The sequence below is a fragment of the Pipistrellus kuhlii genome, unplaced genomic scaffold (genome assembly GCF_014108245.1).
Source record: "Pipistrellus kuhlii isolate mPipKuh1 unplaced genomic scaffold, mPipKuh1.p scaffold_m20_p_20, whole genome shotgun sequence".
NCBI classification, from domain to species: Eukaryota; Metazoa; Chordata; class Mammalia; order Chiroptera; family Vespertilionidae; genus Pipistrellus; species Pipistrellus kuhlii.
In genome coordinates this window covers 15990544-16005245 of record NW_023425516.1, presented here as the reverse complement: position 1 = coordinate 16005245, position 14702 = coordinate 15990544, and the positions used below count along the sequence as shown (strand labels likewise).

The 14702-nt window shown below is 44.9% G+C and overlaps 2 protein-coding genes across 5 annotated transcripts in view; one reads left to right on the top strand and one right to left on the bottom strand.

The window, feature by feature from the left end:
• Positions 1 to 9001, bottom strand: part of ACAD10 (acyl-CoA dehydrogenase family member 10) — a 33047-nt gene extending 24046 nt beyond the window's left edge. The window contains exons 1-4 of the mRNA XM_036449290.2: positions 8865 to 9001; positions 5463 to 5662; positions 2894 to 3042; positions 395 to 589 (exon numbers count right to left, since the gene is read on the bottom strand). Coding sequence (XP_036305183.1) covers positions 395 to 589; positions 2894 to 3042; positions 5463 to 5649 — 531 coding nt within the window. The 5' untranslated portion in view covers positions 5650 to 5662; positions 8865 to 9001. The remainder of the gene's footprint in view (positions 1 to 394; positions 590 to 2893; positions 3043 to 5462; positions 5663 to 8864) is intronic.
• A 123-nt stretch (positions 9002 to 9124) lies between these two features.
• LOC118725453 (BRCA1 associated protein) overlaps positions 9125 to 14702 on the top strand; it is a 29237-nt gene continuing 23659 nt past the window's right edge. For 3 of the 4 annotated variants that reach the window (XM_036449301.2, XM_036449299.2, XM_036449302.2), the window contains exons 1-3: positions 9125 to 9258; positions 11596 to 11757; positions 13350 to 13533. In XM_036449301.2, coding sequence (XP_036305194.1) covers positions 9177 to 9258; positions 11596 to 11757; positions 13350 to 13533 — 428 coding nt within the window. In that variant the 5' untranslated portion in view covers positions 9125 to 9176. Of the gene's footprint in view, positions 9259 to 11107; positions 11231 to 11595; positions 11758 to 13349; positions 13534 to 14702 lie in introns of those variants that run through there. The other variant, XM_036449303.2, reaches the window with a different exon arrangement.

Below are 14702 nucleotides of genomic sequence, written 5' to 3'. Positions count from 1 at the left end.
TTCTATTACTGCATCAAGCGTTATTGGACAGCGTTGATCTAAGGATTGATGCCATAGAAATAGAGGGCAGCATGGTTGGTCTTTGAAAAGAAAAGGTCAAAGTCCCACTAAGAGGGCTGACAGAAGTGTGTGTGTTATGTGGTGACTAAGGTTCAAATCCAGAATGTAAGAAAGTCTCTAAAGCTCAACCAATTACCAAATCCCATAAACGTTTGACCTTGCTAAGAGCTCAGTGATACAAGTCCTCTTTCTGTTATATCTAAACCTGACTTAGTCAAGTGTTTGAATAAAAAACCCATTCACTCAAGACCTGCTAAAGGGCAGTGTGAAGTGTTGCATCCCGAAGCAAGGACAGACTGTTTTTGATGATTGTTTAGTATCACTTCAAACTTACCACATCAAACTGTTTTCGGTCCAAGGGCAAAAAGCTTTTGCCATTGGAAAGATAAAAATTATTGCTCAAGACTGCAGTCTGAAGGCCTTTTGCCCGAATTTGAATTATGGCTTCAGTCATCACTGGGAACTGCTTTGCCACTTGCTCACTGGTCAGCAGAGAGAAAAAGTTGTCCACAGGCACAGAGGTATTTGACTAGGAAAGGAGGGGAAAGAAGAAGCAGCAATCATTAAGAGAAAAGTCACCTTATCTCAGAGAAAAAGAAATATTCCCAGCCGAAACCGGTTTGGCTCAGTGGTAGAGCGTCGGTCTGCGGACTGAAAGGTCCTGGGTTCTATTCCGGTCAGGGGCATGTACGTTGGTTGCGGGCACATCCCCAGTAGGGGGTGTGCAAGAGGCAGCTGGTCGATGTTTCTCTCTCATCGACATTTCTAGCCCTCTGTCCCTCTCCCTTCCTCTCTGTAAAAATCAATAAAATATACTTAATAAAAATAAAAAAAATAAAAAGAAATATTCCCAGCTTCCTGTGCTACTTGGCTGTAAAAGCCCCACCCTGTGGCTTGCTGCCTAAAGGAATCTTCTCCCTCGGCCACTGAGCAGAACTTTGCATATCCTATATAATAAAAGGCTAATATGGAAATTGACCAAACAGCAGAACAACTGGTCGCTATGACATGCACTGACCACCAGGGGGAAGACACTCAATGCGAGAGCTGTCCCCTGCTGGTCAGTATGCTCCAACAGGGGGAGTGCTGCTTAGCCAAAGCCGTGCCTCCATGGCAATACGAAGGCTGTACTACTAACGGGCCTAAGCCATCAGTCAGACATCCCCTGAGGGCTCCCAGATTGCAAGGGTTCCCTCCAAGTGCACGAATTTCATGCCCTGGGCCTCTAGTCTACACTAATAAAAGAAACATGCAAATTAACCATCACTCCACTACATCCACAAGCCACACCCACCAGCCAATCAGGAGAGAGTATGCAAATTAATCATACCAAGATGGCGGCCGGCCACAGAGCTGGAGCAAGCAGGAGGCTTAGGTTGCCTCGGCAATGAAGGAAGCCAAGCTTCCCACCCGCAAGTATCAAGGATTTATTTATCTTTTATAATTGAAACTTTGTAGCCTTGAGAGGAGGCCAGGGCCGGTGGGACTTATAAAAAGTGACTTAGAATTAGAGTTACAATGGTTAGGGATGGAGCTATTTATATCAATATTCCAGTTAAAGGAGTTGTTTATTTTAACCATGGCTTGTCATTTTTAAAAAGTAAGGGCTCTCACCTGGGTGTTTGCCGGCTGCTGCGTCAGCCAAGGTTTGAGCCCGGATTCGAATCTGTAATAAACTCTAGCATGCTTAATAAAAAAAAAAAAAAAAAAAAAAAAAAAAAAAAAAAGTAGCTGGATAGCCGAAACCGGTTTGGCTCAGTGGTAGAGCGTCAGTCTGCGGACTGAAAGGTCCCAGGTTCGATTCCGGTCAAGGGCACATCCCCGGTGGGGGGTGTGCAAGAGGCAGCTGGTCGATGTTTCTCTCTCATCGATGTTTCTAGCTCTCTATCTCTCTCCTTTCCTCTCTGTAAAAAATCAATAAAATATATATTAAAAAAAAAAGTAGTAGGATACTGTAAGAGGATACATTAAATTTTAAAAGTGTAGTAAGTAGATGTAATTTAATTTTCAGTGATCAGAAGACATTTAATGGTTTTGTATTGCTTTAGCTCACCATTATGAACTTCAGTTTCTGATAATTTTTTTTTTAATTCAGTCTGTGTGGGGTTTGAAACTCTTATTTTATCATGCTTTAAAATCTGTAAAGGCAAATTTGCTATTTTCTTTATACACACACACACACTCACATTTTACAGCAGCTTTAAAGAAATACACATACCATACAACTCACCCATTTAAGCCATACAATTAAATGGTTTTTAATATATTCACAAAGTTATGCAATCATCACCACAATCAATTTTAGAACATTTTCATCCCCTTAAAAAGAAACCCCATACTCATTAGTATAATCACTCCCCATTCCAACCCACACCTCCAGTAGTCCCAGTCTGAGCAAATCACTAATCTACTTTATGTTTCTGGACATTTCATATAAATGGAGTTTGTGGTCTTTTTTTGACTTTTTTTTTTCCACTTAGCTTAATGTCTTTAATATATATATATTCTCAAGGGAAAAGAGGTGTGCGGGGTGCAGGAAGAGACTGGACAAAAATCGTACACCTCTGGATGAGGACAGTGGGGGGGAGGTAAGGGTAGAGAGTGGGGTGGGTACCAGATGAAGGGGAGTTATGGGGGGGGAAAGGAGAAACAATTGTAATAATCTGAACAATAAAGATTTATTAAATTTTAAAATATATATATAAATAGTACTGTAAAGTTTAAGAATAATACAAAGTAAACAAAAAAATGGATGTAAAGAAAAATGTCACTTGCAAAAAAAAAAAAGAATAATACAAAGTATTACCAATAAAAAAACATGTTTATCACTCACAATTTCAGAGCAGAGTCTCCTAAATTCTTGTAAGAAATCCTCTTCTGTCATTTCTCCTCTCATAAATTTCAGCCAAGGCCCATTTTCGCCACCTGTGACTAAGGCCTTCAATATAGTTCCGGAAGGGATATGATTTTGTGCCTCCCATTCTGTAGGAAGAAAAATATGCAATAAGTGAAACCCATTAACAGATGGCTGGAGTTCAGGGAGCTCAGGGGATTACCATACCAGTTCCTGTGGCATCACTATGGTGCCAAGTGGGCTCTACTGGGAATCTGAAAAAATTCAGGAAGTGCACATCTCGGCCTCAGATCTCCAAGGGAACAGCAGTGCTTATTTGTGTAAATGAGGGAACACTGCTGCTAAGTCTCACATCCTCACCATCTGCTTGAGATGAAACTGGGCGCTGTAATATAAATTTTCTTTTCTGGTTTTTCACTGGCTGGCTCATATATATTAGGTCATTCACACAGTCTTGGCCACACAGTAAGGAAATCTATAGAGTAATAAGACAGATACTGACAGTATTAAAAACAAAAACGCCGAAACCAGTTTGGCTCAGTGGTAGAGCGTCAGTCTGCAGACTGAAAAGTCCCGGGTTCGATTCCGGTCAAGGGCATGTACATTGGTTGCGGGCACATCCCCGGTGGCGGGTGTGCAGGAGGCGGCTGGTCAATGTTTCTCTCTCATCGATGTTTCTAGCTCTCTATCTCTCTCCCTTCCTCTCTGTAAAAAAAAATCAATAAAATATATTAAAAAAACCAAAAACCTTCATTTTGTAAACTGCAGAACTTTCTACATGATAGAAATGCTGCGCCTCCAAAATAATCGCCACTAGCCACATGTGGCCACTGAGCACTTGAAATGCGGTGAGTGGGTACTGCAGAGGGACTGTGTCTGTCACATTGAACGCAGTATCCCTTCACGCCTAAGCAGTGCCTCGCACATAGTAACTGCTCCATAAAAATCTGCTTTCTGACTGAATAAAGTTTAAGCAAATCATTGACAGAAGAGTCAGGGAAGGGTAGCCGCTAGTAGGGAGAACAGAACTTGCAAAGGCACAGCACCGTACATGTGTTTGGCAAGTTTAGAGAACAAGTAGTCTACAGCAGCGGAAATGGGGACACACAGTAGGAAACGGGGTGGGGGGGGGGAGGTGACGGGAGGATGCGAGGCTCGGAGTATGCATGACTTGGAGGGGTGGGGGGGGAGTGTTTGGAATAGCCCTGCGGTCAAAGTGAGAGGAATGAGTGGAGGAAGAGAGGCCGAGGGCCCAGCTATCCCTGGAACTAAAAAAAAATAGCTCGCTTAGCGCATTTGCATGGCTGGGTCACTTTTTACCCAGGAGCATAGGAAATCTGTACTTCATTTAGTTTACTTTTTAAATATATTTCTATTGATTTCAAACAGGAAGGGAGAGAGAGAGAGATAGAAATATCAATGATGAGAGAGAATCACTGATAGGCTGCCTCCTGCACACCGCCTACTGGGGATTGAGCCTGCAACCCCTTGACAGGAATCAAACCCAGGACACTTCCGTCTGCAGCCCGACGCTCTATACCCTGAGCCAGACCATCCAGGGCTGTACTTCAGTTCATTTAACATGGAGCAATGCCAAGCAGCCACCGCAGCGGGTCTGAAGGACAGGGACAGCTGTCTGGCCCTGCTTCCTTCCTGCAGGCTACAATGAGAATGTAATGGCAGGAGGTGACACAGTCAAGACAGACCGTGAGGCGAAGCTGGAAATGAACTCACAGCAGAGCAACACAACAGAGAGCCCAGGTCCCCGGTATCACAGAGCAACATACCAGCCCCAGACCGGATATCTTGGCTTTCATGCCAAAGAAATAAACCTCTATCTTGTTTCAATCCCTGTTTTGTTAGAGCTAAAACTAGTCAAACTCAAGTGAGTTGAACTAAGTAGGAGAAAAGGTGAAACCATGAGGGGCCTGACAAAGAAAGGATCAGACTTAGAGGTTTGCTCTTGAAGGTTTAGGCAGGCGTCCTCAAACTTTTTAAAGTGGGGGCCAGATCACGGTCCCTCAGAGAGCTGGAGAGAAGTTGGTGGAAGAGGGAAGGCTGGGATCAAGGGGGGGGCTTTCAGAGTTCAGATTTCAGAAGAGGCACAGTTCTCAGGGAAAGGTAGTTAAATCCTACCAATAACAATGGCAGCGCATCATTTTTTGGAATTTTAGGTGAACTGAACACTCACTGAGCTAAGCAAGTGCTTTCCAAACCCCAAAGAGGTAGGTACTCCTATTAGCCCTAAGTCGATGCTGAGGAAACTAAGATTCAAGAGAAATTGACTCATTTGCTCAACATACTCAACCTCTAAGTGGTGCTTAGAATTTTTTTAAAATAAATCTTTATTGTTCATATTATTACAAAAGTTCCTCATTTTTTCCCCCTCCACCGAGTGATGCTTAGAATTTGATGCAAGAGTCAGAATATATTACCCACTGGGACACACTGCTGACCAAATGTCCCTCTCTGTCTCTCCTTACCACCCTCCACCACCCCACCCACCCCCATCCCAGTCTCCAAAAGTAAAACAGAACAAAGAGCTCACCTGCAGCCACTTTCCCTGGAGAAGGAATGAGAACTCCACCCATGTCAAAAATGACCGCTCTGTAGGGGCCGCCTCCGGAATGTGTCCATCGCCAGGGTCCCTGGTGCCCACACTGCTTGTGTTTCAGGAAGGCTGCCCTCCAAGCCCACTGGAGATGCGAGGACCGGAAAAGCCGCCTTATGCACATGTTGAGGCCAAAGCTGTGTGAGAAGGCACAGGGCACAGTTTGCCTTCACTGCCTCCATCCAGACCTCCATCCTGCAGCTCGGGGGCGCCACCTGGACAACCCTGATCCCCAACAAACACTCCAAACCACAACCAGGATTGAGTTCTATCTCCACCCTCCCACCTCCTTTTGGTGAGTTCCCTAGCTCAGGGAAGGGCTCCGCCATTCACCTAGCTGCCTGTCTAGAAAACGGGAGTGGGTACCTTAGTCCTCCACCAGCCACCTCAGCTCCAGTTGTTCTGTGCTTGTCAGTTCCTCCTGAAAATCCCACACCCTCTCTCTACTCTCATTGCCATTCTCTCAGATCATTGCAACAGCCTCTTCCCAAATCTCTTCATTCTTTCTTCACTCCTTAGCCAGAGTAATCGTTCAAAAGTGCCAATTTGATCCCATCCTAACCCCATTTAAAAACTTCAATGTCTCCCCATTGCCCTCAAGATACACTTCCTTAACCTGACTTAAAAGGCCCTTTCAGATCTGCCTCCCCCTCTTTCTACATATTAACCTGGATGATCTGGACACACAAATCCATATGCAGCTCTCTCAACCAGTGTTCTCCTCCTGCTCCCAGGCCTTTCATATGTTTCCTCGGCTTGTGATGCTCCCTTCTGCTTGTTACCTGGCTATTTCCAAACTGTCCTTTAGGTCTGTTTCTCTGTCACTTCCTTCCTGAAACCTCTTCTGGCTACCAGGAAAGATAGATGAGGAGTCTCTCCAATATATTCCTAGGATGCCTGTACTCAGCTCCTCCTAGCACTTATGAGGCCACCATCACACCATCACCCTTCCTGCAGATGACTGCAATGGCCTCCTAACATTGCCTCTTTCCTAAACTGATTTCAAAAGTTTTCAGAAAAGAAAAAACATATACATGTAATACATACACACACACACACACACACACGGGGGTAGATATATACCTATAGATGCATGTAGAGAAATAAATCAAATGTGGCTAAATGTTAATAATCAATCTACCGGTAGGTGAAAGGTATATAATGAAGTATATTGAGAGATCTTATACTACTCTTTAAACTTTTCTATAGGTCTGATATATAAAGCTGGGGGGAAATCAAAATAATTAAAGCAACTCCTATTTGTAGTCATTTCCTCATTAAATGATTTGAAGTTTATGTGATTTCTACAGTTAAAAAAAAAAAAGCTTACTGAAAATCAGGTTGGTAAGACAGCCTACAAGTTTATGAGAGTCACTTTAGGGCCACCATAAGGATTCAATAAACCAAGAATCTAAAGAAGGGATTTTTAAGGAGTAACTCTTCTAGTTTATAAACTGTGTTTTTCATGTATTGATAATTGGAAATTGGTTGAACTGGGAATTGAATTTTGAAATGAAAAACTTAGAGGTTGATTTGTAATTTCAATTTTACTTGTTTCTTTGCCAAGGCCAAAATTTATAACAGGAGAAATTTATTTATAGGCTCCTAAAACATCAACATCTTTTATGTGAGGGCTTAACAGAGATGAAAGTGTCTCTGGGGCCTGAAGGGCTTGACTTCCACCCTCACCGAGGACACTGTCCTCCACAGACTCCCACTAATGGATGGTGGGCAAAGCTCCCATGACTAGCTTGCTTATTCTTTCCATTTAGAGAGGATGGTTCTGTTCTAGCCACTTCCCAATACTCTCCTCGGCGAAGGAAAATGCTGTGATTTCTCGTATTTCTAGGCCATTGTACCTGCCACGTTCACTGACTGAACTGCCTTTCCCTGCTGTTGGCCTGGTGAATCTCCATTCACTTCTACACGACAGCCTCAGCTCTCCCCTCTGGAGGGACTTTTCTTTCTTTTTCCAGGTGGACTATGTTACTTCCCCCCCCCTCCTCTCACTGCCTTTTCTTCATACCTTCACGTTGCCTGGGTTCAAATTCTAGCTCCTCCACTCACTAAAGGAGATCCTGACCAGGTTACTCTCTCTCTCTTAGCCTCAATGGGAAAAATGATAGTACCTGTCTCATAAAGTCGTTACTATTACATGAGGTAAAGTATGTAAAGCACGCGTTTGGACTTGGCACACTATTAAATGTTATCTATTGTACTACTGTAATATACTATAAAATGTTCACATGAGGTCTCACGTTACATGCACATACCATGTGCACATGGCACATGTACTTTCTAATAAGCCAGTGATTCTTAACAGGGGGGTAATTTTGCCCCCAAGGGGTCCTTTGGCAATGTCTGGAAACATTTTGTTTGTCACCACTTGGGGCGTGCCACCAGTACCTAATGGGTCAGGCCAGGGATGCTGCTAAACACTTTAGAAAGCATAGGAAACACACACACACCTGGGAGAATTATCAGAACCCAAAATGTCAACAGTGCAAAGGATGAGAAACCCTAATATAAGCAGTGTATACTGGATCGTATTTCATAGGGCACAGTCACAAGGTGAATGCACTCTATATACCTTCATATGTCCAGGATGTGCTGTGACACCTCTAGATATTATAGCATACTTAGAATAGCATCTGGTCATGTATACATCACATACAGATTGTGGCTCTCAATATCCACCCATGTGCTAAAGGCGTCTGGAAAGAAAGCTGGATTTCAGAAAAACTGCTGGACAAAGAGCCACAGACTCGATTCATTTCACCCTCACAGCTGAATGAGGATATTATTCCAATCCTATGCAAAACCTAGATGAAGGTCACACAACCTAATGATCAAGGGCGACTGCATACTAAAAGGAGCTGGGTGTTTATCTTATTCACGAATGTATCCCCACCATGCCAGCAGTGCCCGAGGTTCTATAAACGTCTGTGAAGTGATGGAGCGGGGAGAGGGACCCAGATTTATAGCCAGCCTTACCCAGCCTACCGCCCAACTTGATAGAGCAGGAGTCACTGCAATCGAGTCCCTACTGCTCCCCGGGCCCTCAGAGAAATGGATTCCCCTGGGTCTCCGCGTACCGTGCGGCTGACACGAAGCAACCCGGCCTAAAGCTAGAGCTAGCGGTCAAACATGACAGAAAGGGGCAAGAGCTCTTCGCATAACGCAGGTCCTTGGACACTTCGGGGACCTCGCGGGGCGGGGTGGGCTGAAGGCGAGGCCTGTCGGGGGAGGTACACTTGGGCCTGGGCGCCAACCCGCCGATCGGCCCAATGTGGGGGGTAAGGGGTGCCCGCAATGCCCACGCCGTCCCCCCTTCCCAACCTCAGCGAGATCCGGTCCCGCGGGGCTCAGGCTCCGAGCTGCCACGCCAGTCACGCGGCCGCCAGCCCAGCCAATCGGGGCGCGCGCCGGCTCGCGCATGCGTCGCCCCGCGGGTCAGCGACGGCGGCCGGGAGGCGGAAGCGGAGGTTGTTGTGGCTCCGGGGCTTGTGTGCGGAGCTGCTGCGCCGAGGCGGCGGCCGCGGCGCTGAGGTGGTGGCGGGGGCGCTGCCTGCCTCGGGCCGCCCGGCCTCTCGGCTCGACTCCCAGCCTCTCCGGAGCCCGCCGGGGCCCGCGCCGGCCAGCGCCTGCCCTATGAGTGTGTCACTGGTTGTCATCCGACTGGAGCTCGCGGAACACTCGCCCGTCCCCGCCGGCTTCGGCTTCAGCGCCGCGGGTAAGTCCGCGGCCTCGCCGCCCTCCGCGGAGCCGGCGCCTGGGCCCCGGGCCCCGGGCCCCGGGGGGGAGCTTGTCCTCCCCAAGAAAGGCCCGGGAAAGGCCCCGGGAAGGGCTGCTGCCTCAGAAAGAACTGAGGGGTGAGGGGTGGGTTCCCTCTCACTCCGTACTTCCCTAAGGGTCTTCCCGGGTGGTTTCGGTGGGAAGCCCCCTCCCCCGCCCCCCTTCCCGCCGCCGCCCACGGGAACGCCGTTCACACCTGGCGCGTCGCTTCCCCGCCCTCGGGTCCAGGCGCGTTTTTAAGGTGCTCTCCTCTGGGCTTTGTGGAGGCAGGGACCCCAGCGACGCCGACGGCCCCTGGTTTAATTAAATCGTTCCTCTTTGAAAAACAAAACAAAACAAAAAACCCTACTCATTTAGGCGCCTCGTAACACTGGTAATGATCATAATTAACGTTGGTGCATTTCCTATGTCGCACAGCTGTACTGTATGTGTGTTATCGTAACCCTGTTCGGTTAGATTGGTGGATGCCCCTTGTCACAAACTGGGAAACTAAAACCCAGTGATTAAATGGCCTGTCCACCATGTATCTGTGAGTCGTGAAACTGGGATTCTTCTTTTTTTTTTTTTAAATATATTTTATTGATTTTTTTTAGACAGGAAGAGAGAGGGATAGAGAGTTAGAAACATCGATGAGAGAGAATCATCGATCAGCTGCCTCTTGCACACACCCCCCACTGGGGATATGCCCGCAACCAAGGTACATGCCCTTGACCGGAATCGAACCCGGAACCCTTCGGTCCGCAGGCCGACTCTCTATCCACTGAGCCAAACTGGTTTCGGCGAAACTGGGATTCTTGAGGGTCTGAGCTCTTCCTTACCAGCCACTTGACCTCCTTAGGTTGTGAAAGCAGCTATGGCTGTTTCTTGGGCCTCCAACAATTACCTATCAATAACATTCATCCAAGAAATGCTTACTGAATGCATCCTCTCTGCTGGAGCTTTGATTTGTGTGCAGAGTCAGATGTGGTCCTTGCCTTAGTGGAACCAGCAGTTCACAGGGGGAGACAGATACATTAATTACAGAATAAATAGAGAACTACAACGATGAAGGTAAAGAAGAAACAGTTTGGAAAACTATTACAGGGGGAACATTTGGTTTGGGAAGGGGGACCAAGGCAGGTAGGGATGGTGTAAATTGGAAACTCCTGAGTTTGTGAATTTTGGAGCTGCAAATTAAAGATTGAACATTATTTAATGAGTGAGGAGCCATTTTATTTTTTAATTTTAAAAAATATATATTTTATTGATTTTTTTTTTTGCCCCCCTCCCTCCCATACATACCCTCCCTCCTCAGAGTTTTATGTCCATTGGTTGTACTTATATGCATGTATACAAGTCCTTCGGTTGATCTATTATCGAGGAGCCATTTTAAAAAATATATATTTTTATTGATTTTTTTTACAGAGAGGAAGAGAGAGAGAGAGAGTTAGAAACATCGATGAGAAACATCTATCAGCTGCCTCTTGCACACCCTCTACTGGGGATATGCCTGCAACCAAGATACATGCCCTTGACGGGAATCGAACCCAGGACCTTTCAGTCCCCAGGCTGATGCTCTATCCACTGAGCCAAACCTGTTTCAGCGAGGAGCCATTTTTAAAGATTAAAAATGATCTCTGAGTTCTGAAAGTCAAACAGATCTACACTAGCCACATAGTCTCTTCTACATAGCTCAGTCATTGATGCGTTTAGTCATTTATTCAGTAAATCATTAAAGAGCTTCCAGTGTATGCTGGGTGCTGTGGTGTAAGTGGTGGACACAACAGGCCTAGTCTCTGCCCTGAGGGGATTGGTACTAAGGATATTTCAGTGAAGTTGCCAAATTCCTTTTCCGTTGATTTAAGACAGTGATCAGAGATTTGCGTGATATGACTCCAATACAGGGTCTTTAAGAATGCTTAAACATTTTTGTAAGTTTTCTTTATGAATGATAATGACTTGATGCTTTATTTTGGGTTCAACACATTTATACTTTACTTGGTGTTACAAAAAGGCTGGTTCATCTGGGCATAGTCACCGTCAAAACTTCTATAACCGGTTACACTCATTAAATTGCTTTAGAAGTGAATGATTTCACTAGAACAGCCCTGCATTTCTGAATTTATTGCACTGGGCAGTATGGACTGTCTGCTGGCGGCTGCAGGAGCCCCAGGAGGGAGAGAGATGGACACTGCAGGAAAGCAGCAGAGGGAAGAGGGAAGCCTATCGGTGGGTACATTAAGAGTGAAAAGGAGCCTGTTTTATATCAGGTATTAATCATTCATGCGTTCTCTAGCCGGGGAAATGTCCGATGAGGAGATCAAAGAGAAGACACTAGCTTCAGCTGTAGCCTGTTTAGAAGGGAAGTCACCAGGGGAGAAGGCGGCAATCATACATCAGCATCTTGGCCGTCGAGAAATGACAGACGTGATCATTGAGACCATGAAGTCCAACCCAGGTATGCTTTCTAAAATCCTAGACTCTTTTGCAACATAAACCTCTGGTTGCCTGTTTACACATGTTGGTCAGTGAGCCCATGATTTTTATCTTTCACTGACTGTGTGCTTTGCATGAGATTGTCAAGCCACATTTTAACTTCCCCAAATATATCTCCTAAATTAATCCTAACAATCTGGGTGGACAATTCTATTCGGTGAGGAGAGCTACTTACCATCTAGGTCAGTGGCAGATCATGAATGAATCCAAATGGGTATGTTGTGTCTCCCCCTGCTCTGCCAGCTCGCTCCAGCCAGGGGAGTGAAAGGGTGGATGTATACTACATGTCCAGCATGGAGGTGGTTAGAACTGGTAGGGTTGGTTTTCAAACTTAATAGCTCTGAATGTTTGTCCTATTTAAAAGTGCATGATGTAAGGCACCTGCTTTTATTATGATATTAAAAAGCTAGAGGCCCAGTACACAAATCCGTGCACATTGAAAGGAAATGAATAAGAAATATTTTAGAGGTCGCAGAGGGACCATGGGAAGGTTCCAGAGCGTGTCCATCCCCTCTTTCCCAGTCCTGATTAGGGACCAGCTGGACCCCAGCAGCAAGCTAACCTACGAGTCAGAATGTCTTCCCTCTGGTGACCAATGCACATCATAAGGACTGGTTGAGTGGTTGACCGAACAGTTGGACACTTATTTTTTATTTTTTATTTTTTTATTTTATTGATATTTCACAGAGAGGAGGAAGGGAGAGAGATAGAGAGCTAGAAATGTCAATGAGAGAGAAACATCGACCAGCTGCCTCCCGCACACCCCCCACCGGAGATGTGCCCGCAACCAATGCACATGCCCTTGACTAGAATCGAACCTGGGACCCCCCAGTCCACAGACCGACGCTCCACCGCTGAGCCAAACCGGTTTCAGCCGAACAGTTGGACACTTAGCATATTAGGTTTTATACACACACACACACACACACACATATGTGTGTGTGTGTGTGTGTGTGTGTATTATATATATATACACACACACTAGTGGCCCAGTGCACAAAATTTGTGCACATTAAAAGGGAATTAATTAGAGGAAATATTTTAATATTACTATTTGACCTTCCTCTATAATAGAAGTGTCAGAGATGAAAGAAAATTAGTAAAATGTATATGAAAATCTCCCTCCTGTCAGTCTGGGGGCGCTGCAGGACCCAGAGTCAAGTCCCTGCCCACCCGTGTGCGCCTACAAATCTCAGGAGACCCAGACCCAGCCAACCCCCATTATGCCCCTGCCAGGTGGGGGGGGAGGGGGGATGCGGCCTCAGGTCCCCCAGCCCCTGTGCAAGGCCACAAAGACATGACCATTTGTGTATTAGCTCTTTATTATATAGGATAGATGTAAGAGTCACCTTGAGGGCGGTAATGGGATTTTTATGGAGGAGAGAGCACTTTCTAGTTGAGATACTCCAAAACATGGCTGTTCTGTGAATATAGTTCTTAATACATGACAATTTCTCTGTCAGGGCTCATTACTCTGACTCAAAATTTTAATCTTATTAGAATCCTTCATATTTCCTATCATTTTATAATCTGCTAATTTTTAATTTGTGAAAGATGAGCTGAAAGCTGCAGTGGAAGAAAGAAAGTCTTCAGAAGCATCCCCCTCTGCACAGAAAAGTAAAGAAAGTGTAAATACTCCTGATTCTCCATCCAAACAGCTTCCAGACCAGATTTCATTCTTCAGTGGAAATCCATCAGTTGAAATAGTTCATGGTATTATGCATCTATATAAGACAAAGTAAGAAAAACCTTTTTCCTTTTGAGTTGGTCTGTTTTTGCTCTAGGGAAGAAAAGAATCTTTTACCCTGAAGGGAAGTATATTTTAAGCTTCAGAAACATAGTACTTTCATATATTGTGTGTTAGAGAATTCTTAAATGTTTTATATTTGGTTAATCTTGTAGATTGGGTCAGAGCTTCTCCTTATAAAAGAAGGGTGTAAATAGCCCTCCTAGGAAAATATTATCTGAGAAGGTAGGGATGCAAGGTGATTGGAAAATGGAAAGGAAAGAAGATAGCAAAGAAAAATTATAAATGACCCATAACATCACAGTAGTCTCATATCCCCACCAAATCTTTATGAAAAAAACTAAGAAATCAGGTAATGGGTAGCAATTTCACCACCTCTTTTTACTCTTTTCTGTGGTCCAAGCAGAAGGCTTACCGGAGATCAACAGAAAGGAAGCTTTTGACTAAATCTATTAGCTGGGCCATCAGCTTCTGGGATAATTAGTAGTTGATTTCTTTAAAGACTGTCCTTGTCCTAACCCAGATGCTAAGTTCCTACAGGGAAATAGTGAATACTCAGAATATTCAGGTAGCCATATGGAATCATAGCTATATTAAAGTGAGTTTGCATCATTTCAAAAGCAAATTATGGTGACGGAGAATCCTCCCCACCCCCATTCCCACTATTACAGAAAACAACGTCTTCATGGTTCAGAATTCTCTTTCTTATCTTTAGAGCTCTTTTATCTTCTAAACACTTAAGAGAAGTCCAGAGTTAGTGTTGTGCTTCCAAGTTACACAATGAGTGATTTTAAAAATTTTCAAAGAGGAAGGAGGGGGGAGAGAGATAGAAACATCAACGATGAGAGAGAATCATTGATTGGTTGCTTGCTGCATGCCTCCTACTGGGGATCGAGCCTGCAACCAGGGCACGTGCCTTAACTGGGAGAACCGTGACCTCCTGGTTCATAGGTCGATGCTCAATCACTGAGCCATGCCAGCTGGGTGAGAGATTATTATTTTTAAAGAAAAGAAAAAAAGAACAACTAATGAAAATAAAACAAACTGCAAATTTGCCTAATGCAGATTTGTAACCATAACAAGCTTTTAATTAATGATTAAAAATTTCAGTGCTGCGTATGATGTAGAACATTTTGAAGTTTACCTTAAACTCCATGTTA